This window comes from Scleropages formosus, chromosome 10 (assembly GCF_900964775.1).
Source record: "Scleropages formosus chromosome 10, fSclFor1.1, whole genome shotgun sequence".
NCBI lineage: Eukaryota > Metazoa > Chordata > Actinopteri > Osteoglossiformes > Osteoglossidae > Scleropages > Scleropages formosus.
In genome coordinates, this window is record NC_041815.1 from 24,542,869 (window position 1) to 24,566,919 (window position 24,051).

Here is a 24,051-nt window from a genome sequence, read left to right on the forward strand (position 1 = left end):
AGTAAAAAAACAGTACTAATATCTACATCTACACCATCGCTACCATGACCACCACTACAGGGGACATGCAGGCAAGTCAGTTCCACAGACACATACAAGTCCGGGATCAGGCAGAAGGTAGGGGCGTGAGGGAGGGCGTTTGAAATGTATTTCTCCCGAGAAGAGATGAATGGGGCGTGTGTGTGTGGGGAGGGGGGAGGTGAAGCCAAAGAATTTAAAAAAGAGAAAAAATAAACAATATTATGTTGCGGCAAACAGAGATAATCAATAGGCGCCGTGTGTCTAAAAAAAAAGAAAAAGAAACGAGGCAAAAGAATGAAAAGATTTTTGAAAATTAAAAAAAAAAAAATGAAAAGATGGGCAAGAAAAAAAAAAAATCTGTGCAGACAGAGGAGGATGACGAGGGCATCTCTTATAGAACGGCTGGTTTATCTGGACCAAGCATATAAAAATCAACATGCAACCAGCCGCTACGGACAGGAAGCGGGACACGGAGAGGGTAGGCATGGAGGGGCCCGGGGGCTGAGGAGAAAAGGAAGGAGACGGGGTGTCGGGTTGGGGGGGAACGTGGGGGCGAGAGAGGATTAAAGGGTGCGGACAAACCTTCCGGCAGCGTGCGCTCAGAAGAATGTGAGAGCGGAGGAGCACAACTCGGAGTGTTTCAGACTCCGTCAGAGACACTCCGTCTCAGCGGGCCAACCAAACAGGAGAGAGACAACAGAAACATGACTGCTCACACTCACCGTCACAGGCCAGGAGGAAACAAGCCCCGCCCACCTCCCCCCACCACCAACACCAACACCAACACCAACACCCTCCCAACCCTTCAAGCTCCTGCTGGCGCTCTGGCTCCCAGCCTGCCTGTCTGCGTGCACCTACGTGTTTCGGCAGGGCTCGCTTCCGAGCTGCGCTCCTCCCCTACCCCCGTTCCGCCCGCTATGTCTGCAAACAGTTAGACAGTAGCACGGTATCTGTAAAAGACGGCTGCGGAGCATTCCTGGTCTCCATCGCCGGCCGAGCTCCGGGTTCACCGCTGCTTATTGCTCACCTGCGCGTCTAGTCAGGTTGGCTGTTTTGCTCGTTATTTCCCATAATGCATGCACAGTCACACCCCGACAGCATATAGCCTGAACTGGATGCCCTAAGGAAAAATTAGCAGGACGCATGCAGTACTCCCATACTTTCAAATAAGGAAGGGTCAGGTTCAGTGACATCGTAAGGAAAAGCAAACATAACGTATGTCATCATAAGGCAAAAACAGAGGGAAGAAGAAACACAGAAGAAGGTGGAGAAAGACAAGCGGAAAGTTTTAACGGCAAACTTTCAGTAGAGTAGCGAACACTTCGATTGCTTCAACCGGCGCCGTATCGCTTCAAGCGCAGGGCTGGCTTTTAAAATGCCACCAAACGCACTGAATATTCAAGAGGACGAATGGAAATGACTTTAATCTAAGGTGCGGCGCTCTCTAGTGCGTCGAGGGACGGCTGGCCGCGTCTGCTGGACGCGGCGGGGAGGAGCCGCCGCTGACGGGACCGGCGGTCGGCGAGGATCGAGTTAGCGTCTCGCCGCCGCTCGGGGACCGAGGGGGCAGGTCCAACCGCGGTCTAATCACCCGTCGCCGGCCCTCCGAGTTCCATTCCCCTCACTCAGGAAGAAGGGCGGCAATCGATGTTTAATGGGATTGCGGGGGCCTGAGGAAGGCTGCCCGGGAAACGACTCGCGCTAGACCTGCTACTTCCCTGCGAGGCCTTCCGAGTCGTGGCGTTGAGGGAGCAGCGGGGCTCACCGAGGATGACCGGGCCTGAACTTGGCGAGGCAGCCGCAGTCAGGCACCGGCCAGTCAGCCCTTGGCACGGGGCACGACAAAACGGCGAAGGACACTCGGTCAGGGAAGGGGGTCCTTTGTCGAAGGCAGCGCCAGTTTGCATGGAATGTTTATTGCAAGAATGTTCGGTGAAATCTGGTCAAGCGCCATTTCAGCCGCAATTTTCTGGGTTTTTTTTGGCCACAGCCAGGAGAACAATACTTGAGATGGACAGTTTTTGCAATGCGACTAAAAAGGAAGGACACCAGAGGCATAAAGAACCTGTGATGAACTTCTCCTTCAGCTGCGCCGCACGTTGGCCGCATAGCGATCGTATTGATCACACGAACGCGCCGTCCAATCGGGAACGGCCTCCGATCGTGGCCGATCAATAAGATGCGAGCGTGTAGCCGTTCGCTGCTGCTACCCCAACGAAGCGGAGTTCTCCCACGGTCTGTACCGGAAGTCCAAATGTTGCTTTCCGCCTACCGAGCCAGCCTCCCTCCACCCCCTACCCTCACCTTCCCAAAAATAAAACGAAGGATGCGGCACCTCTCCGACTCATGAATGATGCACTCCTTTCAAGGACTAACTCGTGCGACTGTCAGAACGTGAAGTAGGAAATAAAATTTGCTGAATCGTAACTCAACTGCATCTAGGAAAGGAAAAAAAAAGGACATGGTGCGGAAGGACACGCCGCAGACTTGCTAGTTCTTGAAGCGGCGGGGATTTGTGGGAAACTTGTATAAAAACAATGAAAAGGAATAGTTCCCCGGAGGAACGAGAAATAACCCTGAAGCCGTTACGCTCAGGCACGGGGGGAAATGCGGACCGCGGCGGTCGACCGCGATCCCGAAGGCCGGCTGTCGGAGAGCACGGAGAACTCGGGGGGCGGCGGCGGCGAAATAAAAATACAGGGCTCGTCACGGCACGGCTATCGGAGAGCGGGATGTCGGCGGCATCTCTCTCCGTCGAGCGACATTAAGCACGGCGGAGGGCCGAGGAGGCTGAAGTCGACCGCTCCGCGGCAGAAACTGTCCGACTGGCTTAAGCTACCGGGCTGCCCTTCGCTTACCCTTGCCGCTCCGCTGGCATTAGTATTAAGTGACGGGCGCTCCAAAGCGCGCGCACTGTAAAATCCAATCCGGGGCAGATCCGTAAATATATACATAATGAGATGTATAAATACATATCTGTCACGCTTTGCAGAGGAGCTGCAGAGAGTCAAAGATGATGAGATTTGAGAGAAAGGTCAGCTCTAAATGTCAAACACTTCCACGCAAGACTTATTCCTAAATGCAGCGGAGGTGAATGGATCATTCATGAGAGGTGCCGCCGCGAGAGGCCGGGCCGGACCCCCCGGAAGCGCCCCCTCCCCCCGGCCCGTCACCCCGCGGCCCGAGATACGGACGCTGAGGACCGCCTCGGATTTTGATTTCCCATGTCGGTCTAGTCGACGGCGTGCCGTCTCCCCGCTCGACGAGCCTGCCGATAATCCCCGCGCCGCAATTTAAGCCCTCTGTAATCAACAGTTTTAGTGCTGCCACAAAAGAACAGCTGCAAATTTGGTACGTTTGTTGGTTCAGCGGAAGTCTGACTGGAGGCAAATGTTTCCGATTGGTTTCGTACGTCGGACGCACTCTTCCGAACGGCCCCCCGAATGCAGCTGACAGGAAGGGGGGGCGGCGCTCCTCAGCTGTGCTATAAAGGGGCAGTTTCCATTACCACCTGTGAATTACACTGAGGTGGCCCGCTGTCCGAGCGAGGGCGAGCGTCGGCGGGGCCGCGCGGAGGACACAGCGGGGACTACGAGATGGGGGAGGCAATGGGGGGAGCGCACAGAGCTGCCCCACGCTGCCCCCTAAGGCCAATTTGGGGGGGGGGATGGATAACATCCCTTCAGTAAAACACTGCCTGTCAGTTCCTGCCAAGGCGATTGTTATTCACTCTGTTTATTTATTTATCTATTTATTACTGCTGAAAAGGATGAAGCCAGATGGGTTCATTAAATGATCTGACTCCTAAATCAATGGCGAGAAAATAAAATAAATTGCTGCTACGTCTGCGCGTTTCAGTGCTTTCGGTTCCAAAGGTACAACATGTCTAAAACAGAGGCACAAGTATAGATGTGAAGAGACCGCATGAGAAATAAAAATCCTCGCGGCGTTAAGGGCTCCAAACAAAGCACGTGATAACACCGTACGATGAAGGGAGCGCTTCGCGAACGTGTGGAGAACACCGGATGGAGAACTCCAGGCGGAGACGACGCTACGCCAATTGGAGAGTGCTGCGTGAGGAATCCCGGGCGGAGGATGCTAGGTGGAGAATCGCAGGCGGGGGAAGCTAGCCGGAGAACGCCAAGAGGAGCCCTGCGGGCCGTCGGCACGGCGCGGAAGCCGGCGGCGCGCGTGCGTGGTGCGAGCGAAACGGCGAAGACGGCCGGTGGGGAAAAAGGGCAGAGCGCAGGCACGCGTGATACCCAGGAGAAGGTGTGGCTGGCCCTGCGTTCTGCAGCCGTACTGGGCGGCTGTTCCTTTCACGAAGCCCCCTACCTGAGCCGCGCGCCGCCGCCACCGCCGCCGCCGCCACCGGTCCGTATGCCGTCGCCGGGAAGCCTGGGGAGGCAGCAGAGGAACACATGGGTTAACCAGACCTTAACTGTGTGCGTGCATGTGTGTGTGTGGTTGTACGTGAGACAATGACCAAGGAAAAGAAGGAGAGAGAGAGAGAGAGTCACTCAACGGCACAAAACACAAGTATCGGGAGCTCAAGACCGGCAAAGATCAGCAGCTCTTTCCACGGCCTTAATTACACCCCGAAGACCAGGGGCCAGAATTACCTTTAATTGGCTGGAAAACGAAAAGTAACTATAACAACGTGCCGCGGCGCCGCTGACCTTTACGTTAGGGGAACTCGTGCCTCCGGCCCTGGGTCCGTCTCGCCGAACCGCGCGTACGAGGCAGGGCCGGGGCCCGGGGCGAACGTGCGCTCACGATGCAGCGGGGAACGCGCGCGCTCATTTGCTTAAATGACGCAATTAAGGCTCCGATAAATGCTCTCTATCATTCCGAATCCCAGCGATGTTTTCATGCCTACTAATTGACTTATCAGTACTGTTTGGTTAAGATTCGTTCCTCTTAATTTTGCGCTCCGAAAGCCGATTGTGCGGAGCACGCAAATTCCCCGTTTCCGCCGGCTGGGCTTCGAGCGTCTTCCGTACCACGTCGGCGTAGCCCGAGCACGCTTTTCACCTCTCGTTGGAAAGACGAAGTCACGCCGTAAGAATCGGGACGCCGTTTCGAGACAGCGGCGTTTCAGTCGTTAACGCGGAAGCCTCGGTTGTGGCGAAGGAGAGGGTTAACGCGGGTCATGACCGACATCACGACCATGAAGGCGATACGGAAATTGCAAAACGCTCTCCCGCTTTGTGGTCCACTTAAGTCACTTATCTCATTGCCTCCGTATGTGCAGGAAAGTCGTAAACCTGGGAGAGCGAATCACCGGTGGCTGTCGGCTGTGGAGGTTTATGCTTCGGAACTCAATCAATCTGCGGGATAATTTGGGTCGCAGACACCGTGAACGGCACGGCGCAGCAGGAACGGGGATGATTTGTGGGGAGACGCGGCGAGCTCTTGGTGATGTAAGCGCCACGGGCGCCCCATTCACCCCCACTCCCACTGTGCTACTGTGCCATTATGGATCTGCCGTATGACTGGTGGGTGGAACTCCATACAGGTGCTCTGTGCGCGCGCGTGTGTCTGTGTGTGTGTGTGTGTGTGTGTGTGTGGGGGGGGGGGGGATTGACGTTATCTCTAAGAATTCGTAAAAGGGCAGCAGGTAGAAGAGAGATGAAGGACGCTGACGGCTGCTGGCGAAAGCGCGGGAGGGGCCCTGCTCCAGAACCCTTGAGGATGGTTTTTAACCCCGAACTGCTCCATCGCAACATGCTTCTGTATAAATGGGTAAAAGCGCGCATAAAATTGCCCGAGAAAAAACAAAAACGCCTGTCACGAATAACCCAAATTATAATCATCTTTTTCTCTACCCCAATTATGTTTCCAAGAGCAGATGCTGCAGTTCCGTGGTGCTATTTTCAGCAGGTATATATCAGCTCCTCCCTGTTGTTTCGACTAGAAGAAAAACCGTTTTTGATGTAACCTGGAGTTCAACTCAATGTCACACAGCCTCACTTCTGGCTCCGGGTCCGTCGACCCGCGCGAGACTCGATCGGCCGGTAACGCTGAACCGCCGGCAATTAACCGCGACGCGCAGCCGAAGCGCCTGACATTATAAGGCAGCTCTTGACGGCGACAAAGGTGCCGTTCCCTCGGGGGGGCGGAGAGGATTACCTTGACCTGACATCGCTAGCATAAAAGTCATTATCACAGCACCCACGGGAGTCGCCTCATTTAGGCCGTGATCACGGGAGGAAAAACGGCTCGCCACGCTACCTTCTGGGGTGGAAACGGAGAAAAAGAAAAAAACGAGACGAAAACACGAAAGCGAATAATACCGGGGGTCGGCGGCACTCGGGGTGCGGCGCTAGGAAGTGTGCAGGAGGGCCGCGCGCAAGGCCACCGTGACAAGGGCGAATGGCAGCCGTACGTCAGCATGGCGATAATGCGACCGTGGCAGGCGTGCACGTGGGTTTGTGCCCGCCCGTGCGCGTGTGGGTGCAGAGGGGCTGGCGCTAGGACAATGGAGGGCTGTCCGAAAACCCGACTAACTAAATCTGCAGTGTTCAAACATCATAATTAAATATTATAATCGCTGCGCTGAACAATGAAAGACATAAACCAGAACACTGTGTCTAAGTCATTATTATAACATAAATGTAATTACTGACTGGTTCTCTAATTAAAACACACATCTTTGGCTGCGGTGGTCTATTCATGATTGAAACACTACAGACAATAAAGCCACGACAGTGGCAGATGCTTCTCTTCAGATAGAGGGATGGCATGTAATTAGGCTCGTCTCTTGTGGGTTAGTCTCCCCCCTCTGATTCAATCAAGACGTCCCCCCATATACCCATTATGTTAGTGGCCTTAATAACCTTTTATTTGGTGGTAATATATAATCAAAAACGGCAAATCATCTTCATACGAAGCCTTACTTAATGAGCGGACGTACTTGCCGAAGCCACGCGCATTAGTGCTCGTCACGGTCACGGAGGCTCGGCGCGTGTTTTCGTCCCGGGCCGCTCGGTGACGGGATTCGCTCTTGGGAGGGCTTTTCCGTAAATAAAATAAAGAAAGAAAGAAACACAGCCGAAGGGTTTCGGGATGAACTCTACGAAAAGGGCCCCGGGAGGAGCGAGACTATGCGGTGAACGTCGGATTAGAGAGCAGGGAGCATCGAGCAGTTTTTCCAAATCGCTCCGGGAGAGCGTTGTACGCGAACGACCGCACCGTGACGGCGGGAACGTAAAACGGGAAGCGGGGAAGGGAGGAGGTTCAGCCTTTCGGCAATTCCGGCCCCATCCCGTGGCATCGGCCCCGGAAAACCGCACGATCCCGTCGCTTCGCACAAAGGAGACCATCGCCATGACGACAGAACACGAGAGAGAGAGATACCGCATAGGTCAAACCGTAGGGAAGGGTTCTTGAAGGAACAGCTCAGCTCTGTCTGCAGACAGAGGAAGCCTTTAAGCCCAAGGGGGTGATGAAGTCAGGCTTCCCTTGAGATGCCCCCGGCAGAGGACCGCAGAGCGGGGCGGGGGGAGGGTGCGCTTAAAGCGAAAATCAGGGTCAGGTCTTTGAACCAGCAGGAAAAACTCCCCAGAAATCAGGGGGAGGTGCCCAGCAAGGAAGGGACACGTGGCCGGAGGGAACCGCGGCGGCGACAGAAAACACGGAACCCGCCGCTTTCCGTGAACCTGCCAAGAATGAAGTAATTCGCACCGCCGACGGTGCGCGGCGTGGGGGGCAGGGGGTGGAGGGGGAGCAGATGCGTCGTCTCAGTAACCGGTCGCACTGAGGGACGAGAGCGGTGCGGGCTGAAAAGGCACCGTTCGCAAAAACGGCCTGCGCTCTCTGGGGAGAAGAGACAATCATCGCATCGCAGGCTCCCTCCAGTGTCTATTACATTTAAGAAAAATAAAGGAAGGCCCCCCCCTCGGGCTCAGCGCTGCCGTGATTGCAAATATTTGAATCGGGTCCTCTCCTAAGTCTCTTCAGAAAACAAAAATCCTCGACGAGACAAATGGTACGTTAATGGTAATCGCAGCCTTGCCGCCGCCGCCCTGGTTTGCTGTTGCCATGCAGATGTAGCCCCCCCCCCCCACCTCTCCCCGCCATCGTTCCCGGGCACACGGAGGACTCGGGCTCCCCGAAGTTCCTGTCGGGTAAAGTTCTTGAGAGAGATTAACTTTGCAGGATTAGGTGGGTTAATTAACGGATCGGGTCCGCTCATTGTTTCCCGTCCGCCCGGCGAGGAGCCGCCCAGGAGAGGCCCCCGCAGCATAAAATCAATTTCACAGGCCTTTATTGCCAAAGAGATAAAGCCAATATTTAGCTTTCAATTTTTCTCAATTATTTCACCCCGGCTCAGCTCATCAATAGCCCCGCTTCGCGGGTGTCGGTCGGCCGCCGGGCCGGCCGCGGGGACAAGGACACGTCTGTTCTGAGCCAACGCCCCGGGGGGCCGAGGCGGCTGGGGGCGGGGGGCGCTTACCCTCTTCGCACCGGGGGCCGAAGGATTTCCGGACCTTTCCCGGCGAAGAAGAGCGGATGATAAAGTTGAGCGGCGCGAAGCGACCCGCCCATATTTTCCTGCCGCACACTCCGCTGACGACGACTAAAAGCACATCGTTTCCACGGGGGAAGAAAAAAACAACGGCACGAGTATCTCGCGTCCTCGGAGGGCGCCGTGCTTCCCCGGGTCCTCATACGGCGGAGGCGACCTCACCGACCTTTGCAAACAGGCGGCGAGAAGCGGAGGGCGCCCGCTCGGAAGGGGCGAACACGAGACGGGTTTAAGGTGCGTCTGCGGGAAAGCGGGCTCGGCTCTCTGCGAGCGTGCGACGATGGAGAGCAGGTGGCACCTGCGCGTCGTGTCGGGCGAGCCAGGGTCACGAAGGTTCTGCATCGCTCTCCCCATCTCAGCTCAGCTCCCTGCTGTGCACCAGAGCAGCCGCTACATAGACTGATTCCATCAGCTGAGATTGAACGTTTCCCTCACCACTCAACCCACACACACACACGTTTCCTCCTGCTTGCCTCGCACTCCCTCTACCCTCAGTTGCACACAAGGCTTCCCGTGTTCTCTCCCCCCCTCTGTCCGGCTTCCGGAATGCACCCCCCCCCCCATATGCCCCTTCCCCCCAACCCCCGTCCTTCTACCTTCTACAGGCCTCCTTGCGTCGCGTCCCATCGCTCCGCCCGAGAGCCGTGCGCCGCAGCAGGTAGGGAAACGGCTCTTTGGCGCCGCGCTCACACACGCGCTCCCCTCATATCCCATGCCAGGATCTCCCGAGTTGACGGGCTGTAACACACGCTGAGCAGATTTATTGTCCTTCGCTGTCGCCTTGAAGCCTCAAGCGTCCATATTTTCCGAGCAAATGTTCGACATCCATTTCTGCTCCTAATGCACTGTCACGCTGCCCAATCTGATTAGTCTTTTCTCCTCTTTTATTGATAGCGAAACCACATGGATCCAACTTTTGCCAAAACAGTACACAATAGATGGCCAATTTCCATCTATTCGGCTCAGCAAATGCCAAACTGTCTGCGCTGCGTTCTTCCTGCAAAACAAGCACAAAAAAGCAACGAATACGTCCGTGAACAAAGTCAAAGGTAAAAGGGGTAAAAATATACGTAAAAACCTGCCCAACATGTGGGTGACGGGTTTCACGGGGCTCTGCAGCATTTACCACGGCGAATCACACGAGTGACAGCACCGGATCTGCAACCGGCATGTATCGACGGAATGTTCCAGAATATATCTGCATGACCTGTGCTATTATTATACACTATATTATACAGTATTTTTATTTATACATTTCACAGCCACTGTCCTCCAAGGCGACCTACAGTGGTGATCCTGTACACTGAAGTATAAGTGATTTAAAATTATTTATCCACTCATACAGCTGGGTAATTCTTAGGGTAGGGACCTCGTTCAGTGGTACTATAGCAGAAGCAGGGACTCAAACCTGGGTCTTTTGAGTACAAGCTCACACACATCATCTGAAACCGCTTATCCCATGCAGGGTTGCAAGGAGCCAGAGCCTAACCCAGCAGCACAGGGACTAAGGCTGGAGGGGGGAGGGGACGCACCCAGGACGGGACGCCAGTCCGTCGCGAGGCACCCCAAGCGGGACTCGAACCCCAGACCCACCGGAGAGCAGGACCCGGTCCAACCCACTGCGCCACCGTACCACCTGCTCGAAGCTAATCACTATGCCATACAGTATAAACACCTATTAATTTAGCTGACACTTTTCTCCAAAGCGACTTACAATATTTAGCTACTTCTAATTTTTTTTTTTTTTTTTTATTTTTTACCTATTTATGTAGCTGGGTTATTTTTGCTGGGGAAATTTAGGGTAAGTACCTTGCTCAAGGGAACTAGAGCAGGAGGTGGGATTTCGAACCTGCAACCTAACCACTACGCTACCAGCTACCCCCAGCACATATCGTTGCGCTTAAATATAGAGACGTTCGATTTCCCGTTGAAAAGAGCATCAGGAAGAAGAAACTCCGTTTCTGCGAGTCTCCACCTGACTGGCGATGCCAGGAAACATGGACATGGCTCAGAGTCAGGGAGGCAATTGCGGAGCCCAGCTGCCTCCATCAAGCTTCTCATCTCTCATTAATATCTTGGCATTAACGAAAAACGTCCTGTCACAGTGATGTAACGCCGCAGAAAGAGAACTAGAAAAGACACTCTCGGGGGGGGGCACTTGCACACGTTCCTCAGGAACGTCCTCCAACGTTTTCTTCCCCCTCCACGAGCGCGTCGCAGGCGTCCGCGTTTTAAAAGCCGCGAAGGTCGAGATTTGACTTTTTCGTCTCCTGCGTCGCTTTACCGTCCCGGGAAGAGCCTCGTCGAGCTACGAAGGACGTGAGCGCGGACTCCCCCCGGTCCTTCAATCCGTGTGACACACACTGCTGCAGAAAGACAAACGGTGTTACTGGAGCACGCGGTCATCTCTCAGCGGTCGCCCCCAACATTCGGGGACGGCTCCAGTCGCCATCCGTGAGGACACAACACCCACCCTCACCGACAGCTGCACGAAAACACCGAATCTGACGTGCGTTTCTCTACATACGGCCTTTACGTTGAACACAACGTTTCGGCGTTATATTTATTACCTCTTTATTGGCGCTCTATTTACCGTCTGTCTGCTTTGTACATTTATCTGACACTTTTCTCCGAAGCAACTCACAGTGGTAGGATACCTACAGTTATTGCTCCGTTTAAAGGGTATACAGCTGGACAAAGTCTACCGGAGCAATTAAGGGTAAGTACCTTGCTCTAGGGTACTACAGGCAGGGATGAGATTCAAACCTGCGACTTCTGGGTCCCAAGGCAGCAGTGCTAGCCACTACACTACCGGCTGTCCCTGCTTTTTATTAATAATCTTTACGGTCTGTGGGAGGAACACAAGTGAGAGTTTCACCGTGCGACGTACATCGCACTGCGGTCGCTTGACGGTAAACCGGACATCTCTGCGAAAGCAGGGGGTCTCGAACCGCGGACGAGGTGGTGTCTCACGCGAGGGCTGATGCGTCTCGGCAGCGAAGAACCTTTCCGGCGCGTCCCCGCACAGGCTCAACGTCCGGCGCGCGCGCTCTCCGAGAGGCGGCGGCCCCGCGACACGGCCCGGTCTGCTCCCACTTGCACCCGTCGACGCGACGCGTCACAGCCCCGGCATGAGGGGAGCGAATGAGATTTAGCGTGAACTGCAGCCCTCGACGTTTCCATTATCTACAGCACTCCGCGCATGAGGGGAGCAGGAGGCGTCAACGTTCCCGGTTAAGACGTGCCATCGATTCCTTCCACGTTTGGCAACTTTCGTGGTGCGCCTGCGTCCCTGACGCGTGCGGAAATAACGCGCTGTCTCGCGCCGGTGACGCGCCGGTGACACTCGGAGCAGGCAGCCTAGGTGCTCTCATTAGCACACAGCTAAAGAGGCTCCATTTGTCATCCGTTTTAATGACCGACCGAACGCGTGCGGCTCCCCAATCCGTAGAGCACCGGCGATGGAAATGTGACCAAACAAAAAAGACATGAATAGAACAGATCTCTTTTGTTGTTGTATTTTGGTGTAGTTAATTACTGAGACAAAGTCCCAGTTCAGCCAGTGGAGCCGTTATATTGCAGAGGACGAGAGGTGGGCGAGCGAACCAAGTTGAGTCGTGTGCGGGCGTGTGCGTGTGGGATGCGCGCACACAAAAAGGGACATTTTTCGATGCGCAGTTACATTGACGCCAGCCCTGGGTGTTGGCGAGTGCCGGATGGTTCCGGGGAGCGTGCGCCGAATGGTAATCGCACAGCTGACGACGAAGCTCCAAGACGCGAACTTCGAGCCGAACGACGCGCGCGTTTCGGCGTTCCAAGCCGCGGAACGCGGTGAGAGCGGGCACTTCGGGACTGACGGAAGGAAGAGGGGCACGCCGATCCGCAAGGAGCTCTCGAGCGCGGGGATTCGGGACGGCCCGCGGCACACGCGGCGAAGAAGGTGCGCGTAGTCGACGCCCTCTGGGACGCGCAACGCTACCGGGGCGGCAGGAGAGGTGGAGGGCGACCCTTCTGGCCCGCGCCTCCGATCTACCTCAATGATCTTCCGCTGCACCGTGCTCCCTCCCTCCCTCCCTCTCTCTCTCTCTCTCCCTCCCTCTCATGTTGCTCCTGAGGTAAAGTACCAGGTGTGCGCCGCAATTACCGTGATCACAGCCATCGCTGGGACGCCAGTGACGGCGCTCTGTGATGACAGCTCTCCTTAAATGTGCCCAGACGATCCACTTTACAGTGTGCCGCCTACTCAATGAGGGCAATTTACCAGCCGCAGAAATATCATTTCTACAGCAAAAAAGTGAGATTAAGACAGGGGTGTGACAAATTCGTGCTTCCTGACGTCCTGGGAGAGCCGTGCTCGTCCTTGACGGATAATGTGTGTAACGCGTGAGGCCGACGCCGGGAAGCACCCCGGGCGACCGTCGAAAGCGACGGGGAGACCTGCGGCTGCCGGGGTTCAGGTCGAGGCCAAGTTAAGGTCTTTCTGCACGGGGGTCTCAGAACCCCGCAAGCTCCGGGGGCATTAAAAACGAATTTGACCCTGCTGAGATGCCTACCCAGACCGCGTGCTCCCGCAGCATCGTGGGTACGCGGGTAGACGGGAATCAGCGGACAAGCTCGCCGGTTGAGGGGCTCGGGAGTGCGGCCTGTTTACGCTCACGCCGGGAGCAAAGGGATGCCAGCGGATCTCGGAAAGCAAATTATCTCCGGCAAAAATAAATGGGGGAGGGGTGTAATGGCATCAAATGACACCCACTGCGGCCTGCATCATCATCCTTATTCATAGCATCCGCTCCCACGGCGAAATTAGCCACAAATGAGCCAAAGGACTCCGATCTGTGCGTGCGTGCGTGCGTGTGTGTGTGGCTGCGTGTGAGCGGTGCGCATAGGATGCCGCAGCCATCTTTTCTCACCCATGACACACGCAAGGCTTCTACCTCCACACGTCCACCGGGTTAACAAGCAGGATCCTCAATTAGAGCCATTTTCGGTGAAGTGCGCTGCGAGGTACCGCGGCTGCCGGAGAGCGCCGCTTCGCTCGCCCCCCTCCGCCGCGTGTTCCGACAGGCCCGCCGAGCTCTCTCTCCGGCGCTATTAAGCCACCCGCGGCGGGAATTTCACACCCTCGAGAAAATGGCGAGAGGGAAGCCGGCGGGCCCTCCGAGGACGGGGAGCGCGGCCGAGAGCCCTTTTGTTTGCCTTTTGTTTTCCCCCTCCGATTTCCCGCAGCCTCGGCGTGCCGTTTCTCCTCCCGCGGGCGGAGCTCCTCGCTGACAGCGGCCCGTTTGCATAACCGATTGCAACCTAATCGAAAGTGAGCGTCAATTCTCAATGTCGGTGCTCCCGAGAAAGATCTAAGTAATGGAGGAGCAAAGTTTAAAATGTCCTTCCATTACGGACCCCTGGCATGGAAGCGCTTTAAGAGGCTATGACCTTGAATCTTGTTTCTAACACGGCACACCTTTCAGCTTTCATCAAAGCACACCGCTTGATACGGTAAAAATTGGCCTCCCAGAAATGAGACCGCTGCTCCTTTCTCTCCATTTCCAAAACTCCATCTTCTCGCACCTTCTGCCTCCTCTCTGAGTAAAAGAGGGAGCGAAAGAGAGAGCGAGACAGAGAATGCGGACATGATGAATTCATGAATGGCTTCTCCAGATGGCATATTTACGCTATAAATATGCAAAAGACGTTACATTTCATGAGAGCGCACGCTGCCACTTATGAATACATCTAACACCAGAGGGGGCGCGAGCGGGGCTGCGATGGTGCCGAACCGGAACCGCCGTCGGTCCGGCTGTACTTGCGATCGCGACTCGACTCGAGGCTCGCGCCGCCGCTGCGATGCGGACTTTGACGCGCGGCAACCGAAGGAAGGCCCGGAGCCGTCGCGCGGAGCTTCCGGGGCGACGGAAGGCGAGCGAGCGAGCCGGCGAGGCCGCGATGTCGGCGAGCGACCGCGTCGGAAGGACCCGCGTCGCCGCAGGGGAGCGAACCGCGTCGCCTAAAATTGATATATCCGAGGCCTCCGACTGCAGCGCGGCACAAACGGAACGTACGCAACGCGATTAGCATTCATTAACATTGTTCCAAGCGCCTTTGCCATGACACGGCGTTATCGAGCAGAACCGACTCGTCGCGTCGGAGGAACGGCGCGCCGGACATTTCTACGTTTCTAAAGGTTACTACGCATTTAAACGTTCCAACATTTCAACAATTTGGATCGAAATGAAAATGAGGAACTCGAAATGCCGAGGATAAAAACAGTCGCGTGAGGCGTAACGGCTGTCAGCTCTGCGTGTCGCCAGGTCAGGTGTTCCGAATGCCTGAACGGAGCAGGACGAGCAAAGCGCATCTGGAACAGTGCTGAGAAACACGTGTCTGTAACACGCACTGTTGCTGCATTGGTGGGCAGCGTGAAGTGTGTTATATACATTATTATATTCATTCATCCATCCGTAACTGCCCGTTCAACACAGGGCCGCGGTGGTCTGGCACCTATCCTGGGAGTACAGGTCATGAGACAGGGCTCATCCCGGATGGGATATCAGTAGTCCAGCGCAGGGCAATCATACACACCCATTCACTCACTCGCACACACGCAGTGAGGGCAATTTAGAGTAACCAATTCACCTGAAAGGCATGTTGTTGGACTGTGGGAGGAAACCAGAGCACCCGGAGGAAACCCACGCAGGCGAGATCGTGCAAAACAAGCTGTTTTGTGACGAATGTCGGTGCACGTGGTGAAGGAAACACACTTAACTGCACTCAAGAATCATGCGTATGCATCCAAGTGTCTCTTTCTCCTAATGTAATGGACACGCTGCATCAACTATGAGATGTACGTCGCTTTGGAGAAAAGCGTCTGCTAAACGAATACACGGAAATGTAAAACGCCAGACAGACTGATGGATTCCAACCCATGTACGATCCAACAGCCCCGCATCTCCGAGTCACCAGCGCTACCTGCTGCACCACCATGCTGACCCTATACTTACACAGCAAGCAAGTAAAGAGTGAGAAGCACAGACAACTGTAGGCCGCTGTGATTTATTTGAAGAAGAAAAAAAAAAAAAAGAGGCGCTCGAGAGGGTTTTCTGATCTTCGGGAGCAACTCGACCGCGTACGCCTGTGTGTTTGCAGACACGTTGGGGAGACGGAAAGGTGAAGGAGGGCGCGCACCTATCGACGGTCCCCGTTCTGTTTCCATTCAGGTGGCTCTGCGGATTACCGCCAGTGCTTCAGAAAAATTAGCTGGACTCTTTACAGCAAAGTCAATAACCGCCCAAGCAAGCGAGCTTATGGCAAATCCCTGGATGCTACATGCAGGCAAAATGCTTTCTTCACCTTTCATGTTCTACACCAAGGTCATTGACATTATCTGAAATCGTGGGGAAGAAAAGGAATGCATTGTGAGTTGTGTCGGAGGAGATCATTTTACCGGAGAAGATGGGGGATTAAACGCTAGCGAGAAGTTAACCCTCTGCGATCTTGGCTCGATGCCATGCCTCCTTCCAGCTGCTCGCGTTCCGTCTCGGAACGGGCGGCGCGATTCGCAGCCTCGACGCGCATCTCTTATTACTGTTATTTGCGAAGCGACCCATTCGTAAAGGTGCACATTTTAGTGCTGCAATTCAAGTACCTCGCTTAAGGCCGCTACGGCGAAGCCCCTCCGTGGAGCTTTACGCGGCCGCGGCCACCCGGCTACAGGTCGAAGGCTGCGAAGCACGAAGCCGCCCCGCATCACTTATACATATGCGCACGTTTAACGTGTGGGTTCGGATGGCGTCTCCACCGCGCTCCGCGCCTCCGCGAAAGAACACGGGCGCAGACGAAACAACAAAACGTGCGGGCAAACAACCGAAAGCTGTAGAGACGTGCACCTAAGGTGTGCGCTTTCATCTTTTGTGAGCCGCACATAATGACACGTCCTCGGGAGATATAACGGAAATCTAATTGTCATCTGGAGAAAGGACGGCTCGCGGAGGAAGGAAGGAGCAGATTTAGCAGGCTGCGTGTTTACCCGGAGAACATCTCTGGCACCGTGGTGACATTGCCCCGTATAATGAAGAGATTGATGCCGTTTACCCGGCGCGAGTCCACATTAGGCGGCAGGCCCACGGAGAGAAAAAAAGCCTGCGGTGATGTTTTAATCCCCTTCGCCAGGCTTAGTCACACCACCGGATTCTCGAGCGCCTGCCAATTTACACTTCTTCATTATACATTTCCCTCTATTAATTAATTTATCTGTTTCGGTGGCGGCCCGAACCTGGGGTTTGTTTATGACTGCGGCGGGCGCCGCCGGACTCTCATCTGCATGCGCGAAGAACGGAACGCCGAGGAGCTGCGACGTTCCGTACGCCGAGCTCCGGCTCATCCTCCACACGCGTTGGACGCGATCGTGGCGTCGCTGATCCGCATCTGCGATTTGAGCTACTTCGATCTATTTGAGCTGGGCTGAGCTGAGCTGGGCTGGGCTGCGCCGGGTTGAGCTGTCTCGAGCCAACGTTTCTCTGTTGAAGCTCTTTCTCATTCCTGGCAGACTACCAGCGAGTCCCTTGATCCTATTTTCTCCCGACATGCCGCCCTCCCAGGCCTTCTGGGCAGGTGCCACAATCACCTTTCTCTACGGGTTTAACAGGTGTTTAACCTTTACCACCTACTCTTCTCCTCCACTGTTCTGCAAGTCACACTCTAGAGCCAAAAGTGTGCTGAGCGCAGCAAAATCTTCTTCCAAGTGCTAGCACATGCCGGAAAGCAGATAAAACAGTAAAACATTTACCACACGGTGCCATCTTACACTCCACTATTCAAACTATTCCTCCTGCGGCTGAGAAGTATCACGGACCACGCGCAATATGAACCAAACTGGCGTAAAAATACACTCTATTAGTTCGCGTTTCCCTCGCCATCAAGGTTTGCGAGGCTAAGGCAAGCGGACTTTGCTCAAATCTGATATTCCACACACATGCGAAACTATGTGATCCAAGGTGAAAAATGAAATACTTACTCCAAGCATGTATTTTTTCACTCAGGTCCTCTTCTCCTTACTAATGGTTATTTCAGCCTTGAGATATCGCTGACTATACATCTCCCATTAGGCACTCTGAGATCTCGCACTACGTCTGTACAAGGAGCCCATTTATTATGCAAGCCCATGAAGCAGGAGAGCAATTAAAAACAATCTTTCGAGGGTGTTATAATCATTTTATAGTACGTACCGACACACGGCAACACACCGTTGCGCCACGTTATGTTTCGCCGCAATAGAGAGCTAGTCACCGCTTGTAAATCATTTTACAAGCCCATTAAATATGCTAACTTATACCTGTAGATAAAATGACTGAACCTGAAAAATCTACTCATGCTGACGACAGAGGACACATACAGGCCTGAGATTTACTACAGTTACATGTTGCGAGCGCCGGCCATGCAAATTACATGTGCTGTGCTACTGCATCGATAATTGGCTATAATTCGAGAACACAAGAACACTGGAAAACAGATGGCAATTTACCACCCGGGGCGAGGGGAAGAGCGAAGCAGGACGCGTGCGGCGGGCGAGTCCGGCGCAGCCTCCAGGTTAATGTCCGGCGAACGCCACTAATGAGTTTCGCATGAAACTACCTGGCAGAACTTCACGCCTTCGCAATTGCTTTGGACTCACTCTACCTCTACGTTGATCTGACACTTTGCCCCAAAGCAACTAACAAGGTTAAGCTACTATTTACCCATTTATACAGCTGGGTAATTTCTACTTGAGCAATTTTAGGGCAAGTACCCTGCTCAAGGGTCCTACAGCCAGAGATGGGATTCAATCCTGCGACATTTGAGGTTAAAAGCAGCAGCTTTAACCACTATGCCACCAGCTGACCTACTCTAAACAGGTGTACTCCAGTCAAATATTTAGTTTTGCACATTTCACCTCATTCACTTGTACAATAACTGCAGGTTACCCGACTTTCAACGATCTCCACTGGGGAGCCGGCGATAAATAATTAAAGCCCGATCGGCGTAAATAACATCCCGTCTTTCAGCTGCGTCCCCCCACTGAAATGACACGTTACGCAGATTGCCGTCGGTGTCAGAAATTCTCCCTTAACTGCGACGTTGCCGGTGCCGGGTGCACAAAACACAACCCGCACACGAATCCTCCGGCGGAGCACGTGCGTAAACTGTCACGATGCAGCGGGGCTTCCGGAAAGACGGACCGTACGCGGCCCTCCTCGGCACGCTCGGCCACGCGGAGTTGCCGGAGCCCCGTTTCGAATAAGCGAACGGCGAACCGGCTCTGCGAGGAGTCCTCCCTTGTAAACGGTATGGATTTTTCCTCAATAAAAATCAGGGAAACCGAGGACAGACAAATTCATCCTTCACTTAAAACACTTGGCCTCGAAGGCGTGCGAGCGAGACGTGGAGAGCTTATTAAAGACGGGGGCCTCCGCCGCGCCGTAACACTCGCTGCCGTTTGTTAGGCGTCTCCGCGACCCGGGCGCTTCCCTCTCCTCCCGAGACAGCGCGCAAAGCAGCGAGGGGAAACGCCGTCCGGCACCGGAGGACAAGAGGTGGCCGTCCCGCTTCGGCGCCGCACGGCCGCAGAGTTTGGCGGGGGAGGTCGCTGCGGAGGTCAGGAGCGAGCGAGCGCGGTGGGGCGCGAGTTTGTCCACGGCTGGCGTGGGGCAGCCCGCTACCGGGCACCCGCAGGGAGGGCGAAGAGCAGAGAGACGTTTAACAAGGTAAAACTTACCAGGGAATTGGTAGCTGTAGCTTGGGGCGAATCCAGTGTATCCACGACCGTACGTTGCGACGATGTTTGGGTAACCTTGGGAAAAGACAGGGAGAAACAGCATCTGAGCAAAACCCCAGCAGCTCCGCGTGACACAACCCCCCACCAAACCGACTTTCTGATACTACACAGAGGATTAGTCACAAGGTGTGCATTATTACCACTACAATCCTCCTGCAGCCTGCGGTCTGATTCATTCCCCGGCGGCGACGGCGCACGTATCTCCAAGTGCCGTTTTTACTGTCATTGATCGATAACCTCTCTTTTTTAGCCTCGGCTAATCGATCACGAAGGACACGACGGCGTCAGACAATGACTGAACAGGTCTGCCACCAGGACGCGGTACACCAGAACCGCACGATGACATTCTCGGGGATGCGCTGGATCTGCACCAAGAACGCTCTACGTCCACAGAGAAGGCATTCAAAAAAAATGGGCTTCTAAAAAAAAAAAAAAAAAAAAAAAAACAACAAGAGCTTCTTATTTGGGAATTTGCCTGCAATCTGTTAAGATTTTGCAGTCTTTGCTGATGCAGAAACTTTTAATGATGACTGGAGCCAAGAAGCACCCCAGAACGGTCCTGTACCGCACGACTCATCATACAGTGCGTTCTCGAGTATGAAAAGGGCTCAAATCAGCAGTGCGCCGCGTCTGCCGGAGCGCATCGCGGCCACGCTGGAGATGCGGCCCGGAACCCGGCACACATGCTCGTCTCGTCTTGCCGCCGGCCCCGGGAAACCACGGGGGCGGAAAGCCCGAGATGCGGGGTGGGTGCAAGGAGCAGGTGGGATGACGCTCCGTTCCTGTCACGGTGGCTCATTACACACGTGCAGCAGTCCTGGAGTTCAGTTATGGGGTCTGCTTTCAAACAGCAGTGACAGAAGGTAATGAGACTGTGCGTACGTGCGTTCGTGTGTGTCTGCGTGTGTGTGTCTGCACGTTCAGGCTGTATGACGCTCCCGGCAACAGGCACAATATGCTGTCGAACACGGACGCCACGTGCGTACATCTGTCCGTTACTAATCTGCAGGCCGTAGCCCCGCGCTCATTTTCATGCTCTTCTCCAGCGATCAAACGAAACTCCTCGGCGCGCTTCCTCCTCCTCCCGTGGCTCCACCTTCCTTTCAGCGTTAAATAAAAAAGGTAAGAGGATGAAGCCTGAGGGAAATCGGGGGCGGGGGGGAGACGGCGAGACGGAGAAAGCGAAAGGGCCTTCGAAATGTTCGGGCGCGCGGGATAATTCCGGCGGCGAATATATTTATTTTGACGTCACGCGGCCGCTTCTGAAGGATGTGTTCAGCCTGCAGAAATTGCTCTCTTAAAGGCTTCTTCTCTGTTTGATGACATTGAACATCATTTGCTAAGTCGTTATCAAACGGAGCCTTAAATGAATGAGGCCGTTTTATAGGCCTTCCAGAGCCTGGATGCACTTCACTGGAGTCCAGGGTAATATCGCGACTCTCCGTCTTCCAGCCACTTTGCGCGCAGAAAGCATTCATTTTTAAGGGGCGCTTTAGGAGGAAGAAACGGCTTTGCGCAGACACAGACAATGAGTCAGACTTTGTATCCATAACAGCCGAACGCTCTCCGGAAGCGGAGCTAAAATGAGAAATGCCCTGGCCGCGCTAAAGAGCTGTGCGGGAAACGTGCCGTTAACCCTCTCGCGCCGGTCTGGACGCGCAGAGCCGGGACGCCGGAGACGCGCTTTACGCAATCGCGCTCTCGCAGGTTGGCTCGACGAAGCGGTGAGCCGCTGAGCCCGGGAAGGGGCCCGAGCTCTCCAACTCGCTCGATTCCGGCCCTCGACCCGTAGAGCGAACTCGCGGTTTGCCGCCCGTGCGGAGCTCCACTTTAACGTTTCCATCGCGGCAGGGAGCACGGGGGACCCGCGTTCGCCGGCGCGACCGGCGGTACGCGCGAGGGGAAGAGCCGCTCACGGCCTCCTCCGCTCCACGGAGGCTCTTCCCGCCACCATCCCACACGCTGCGCTAACCGAGACGCGGAACGCGAGCGCGGGCGGCTTCGCTTTCCGACCGGAGACCTCAGCGGCGAATCTGAAGATTAATGGAGCGGACTGCTTCTCGACTGCTTCGGAGGGCTCCGCGTTCGCCAAGCGGCGACAGGCCTTCGCCCATGGTACCGTCCGCTGTTAAATGAAGAGAGTAATTTATCTCGCCCTGACACTGTTCCGTGCCCCTGGCCAGAAAGTAAAGTGCACGGAGTATCACCGGCCTTTATACCCGCCTCCCCCAACCGAAGAGGAGTAAATGCCAGGCGATGAAACTAAATACACATGACATGGAGTTTTCCTTTGACATTTAAAGAGCTTACCATGAATCTACTTTGGTGTGGTTCTCCTGACAGCGGGCGGGGGGGGCGGGGGCGGGCGGGGGGCCGAGGCACCGCCGAGCGAGCGCCTCGGCCGGGGGGCGCCGGCTCATCGGCGTCGGTTCAACCGTGGAGAATAACGGGCCGCGGGGCGGTGCGCGTGTCGCCCGCGGCGCTGGGGCGTTAACGGGTGAAGAGGTTACGGGGCTACACGTTAATTACCCCCAGGCCTGCTGGAAAAGGGGGAGGGGGGGGTCTCGAGGATGGGGTTTGTAGGCCGACAGGAGAGGCAGATCATTAAGCACCACGGCGCTGACAGAGCCACCCTCCCCCCAGCGTCAGGGTAAATAAAACCTGTCCCTTTATCTGGCCCGGTGGCAGCGTCCTCGCCTGCGTATTTGCGTTATTAATATGCATGCTAATGCACCTATTTTATGGCTCAACAGTTCAGATTCACTTTAAAATCAATTATCCATCTGGTAAACCCATATTTCGCACAGGCTTAAATGTGTATTAATTTCAGCAAACATACATGCGGCATAACACAATAAAGATAAATGGCCCGATTAGGTGCAGTAAACAAAGGAACAGAGCGGGTTTTAATGAGATTTCGGCACGTAAGAAATTACAGTTCGTTTAAATAATGAGTCTTGTTGATTTTTTATGCAAATTATTAAAAGGAATGTTTCGCTGTCCTGCTTTTCCAATTTCATTTAGATAAGAGTGCCTCTAAATAACTGCGCAATTAATATTCTCACCAACCATCCACTCCACTGCCTCTTCAACTCGCACTCTCACCCCGCTCACTTTTTTTTTTTTTTTTTTTTTTTTAAAACTTGTCACGCGAGCCGCGCATTGATCCGCGATAAATCCTAATAAGTTCACGACTCGCTTTCCAAGTTGCGCCCCACCTCGGCCGCGCGCCTCTTTAACGCCTTCTCCGATACAATCGCTCCCATTAGAGCCTTCCTCCCTGCCGTCAAAACTTCGTCCGCTTCGTTCGTCGCCCGAAATCGGCGGCGGGAGGCCCAGAATTTGACCTCGACGAGGAAGCAGAGCGCCGGCCGGGTCCCCTCTAAACGAAGCCCTCCCGCGATATCCGTATCCTATTATTCAGCACTCCTGAGGTCAGGCAGATGAAATCATAAATTTATAATTTAACATTACTTCAATTTTCCTCTTCATTTAGCTCTGTAATGCATAGCCGTGCTCCGGTGAATTTGGGCCAGGGAACGGGCGCACCGGCAACAGGGCTGGCTGAATATCAATAGCATATTTCACGCAAGCCCTGCGAGGATGCTTCATCAAGCCAAATTACAGGCGGGACGACCTATCCTGCAGCTTCCATTAGCCGCCATTCACATTCCACACCCGGCATCAAACGATTTATTTGCTTCAGTTACTTTCAGCAGACGATCAATCTCGCAGTAATTATCTCTTGTCACTAAAGCCGAGGAGAAGACGGGTGAGAAAGCGGGGGGTTGGGGGGGGGTTTTAAGAAAATAATAACGCGGAGGACCCCTTTTCGACCATTGTTTCGGTGGTCTCGTCAAACGTGCGGGAGATGACACGACCGGTTCCGCTGGCGGAAGCGGGGCGCGACCCCCTCTCCCATCGCTCGGCTGTCGTGAGCACAGAGGAAGCGCGGGGCATCACGCTCACCGTGGTAAAGCAACACCAAGGTACACGGGGGGCAAAAAGCCTTTCGGGATGACTTCGGTACAACACGACTGTTGGAGACGCTCCGCATCCCCCCCCAACCCCCCCCCCCGCCACGGTCGCCGCGGGCCCCGAGCCCCGTACTCACTCAGCATGCCCATCCCCAGCATGAAGGCGTCCATGGTGTAGGGAAGACCCCTGGCACGACCCCGCGTCCCCGGGGGGAACATCACCTCCTTCGGCTGGGCTTTCTTACATTCCACCTGCGGAGGGAACACACACAGCGCACGTCACACGCGTACGCACTGTAGCCGAACGATGTCGGGCCGCGACTTTTAAAGGGCCCCGCGTCACATCGGCGCTCGGGCCACGCGTCCCGCCCCGCCGTTTACCTTACGGGTGAAAACTGAAGTCGGCGATACGGCGGTAAAGAGAGATGTCGAGAACCTCGGCTTTGGCCAACTTCGCTTGGAGGCCAAAAGGTTACGCGAGACGTGCACGGGTATCCGGCAAGGAGTCACGGGCAGCCCACCCCACACAGGGCCACCCGGGAGTTGCGTTTCATCAGGGAGCCCCAACAGAAAGTGCTCTTCACCTAGAGATGTCCCACCGGCACTCGGCCGTCCCACGAACCTCATCCACCGGCACCCCGCCTCGTGCTGCCTGAGGGTTTACGATACAAGGAGTCTGAGAAAAATGTATCTGCATAGTCACCAGAAAGAGAAAAAAG

At 54.8% G+C, this 24,051-nt stretch overlaps 1 protein-coding gene across 4 annotated transcripts in view; it reads right to left on the bottom strand.

Annotated features, from left to right (window-relative positions):
* Positions 1–24,051, bottom strand: part of msi2b (musashi RNA-binding protein 2b) — a 200,687-nt gene that overhangs the window by 20,547 nt on the left and 156,089 nt on the right. For 3 of the 4 annotated variants that reach the window (XM_029255558.1, XM_029255556.1, XM_029255555.1), the window contains exons 9-11: positions 23,470–23,584; positions 19,296–19,370; positions 4,357–4,419 (exon numbers count right to left, since the gene is read on the bottom strand). In XM_029255558.1, the coding sequence (XP_029111391.1) occupies positions 4,357–4,419; positions 19,296–19,370; positions 23,470–23,584 (253 nt within the window). The remainder of the gene's footprint in view (positions 1–4,356; positions 4,420–19,295; positions 19,371–23,469; positions 23,585–24,051) is intronic. The other variant, XM_029255557.1, reaches the window with a different exon arrangement.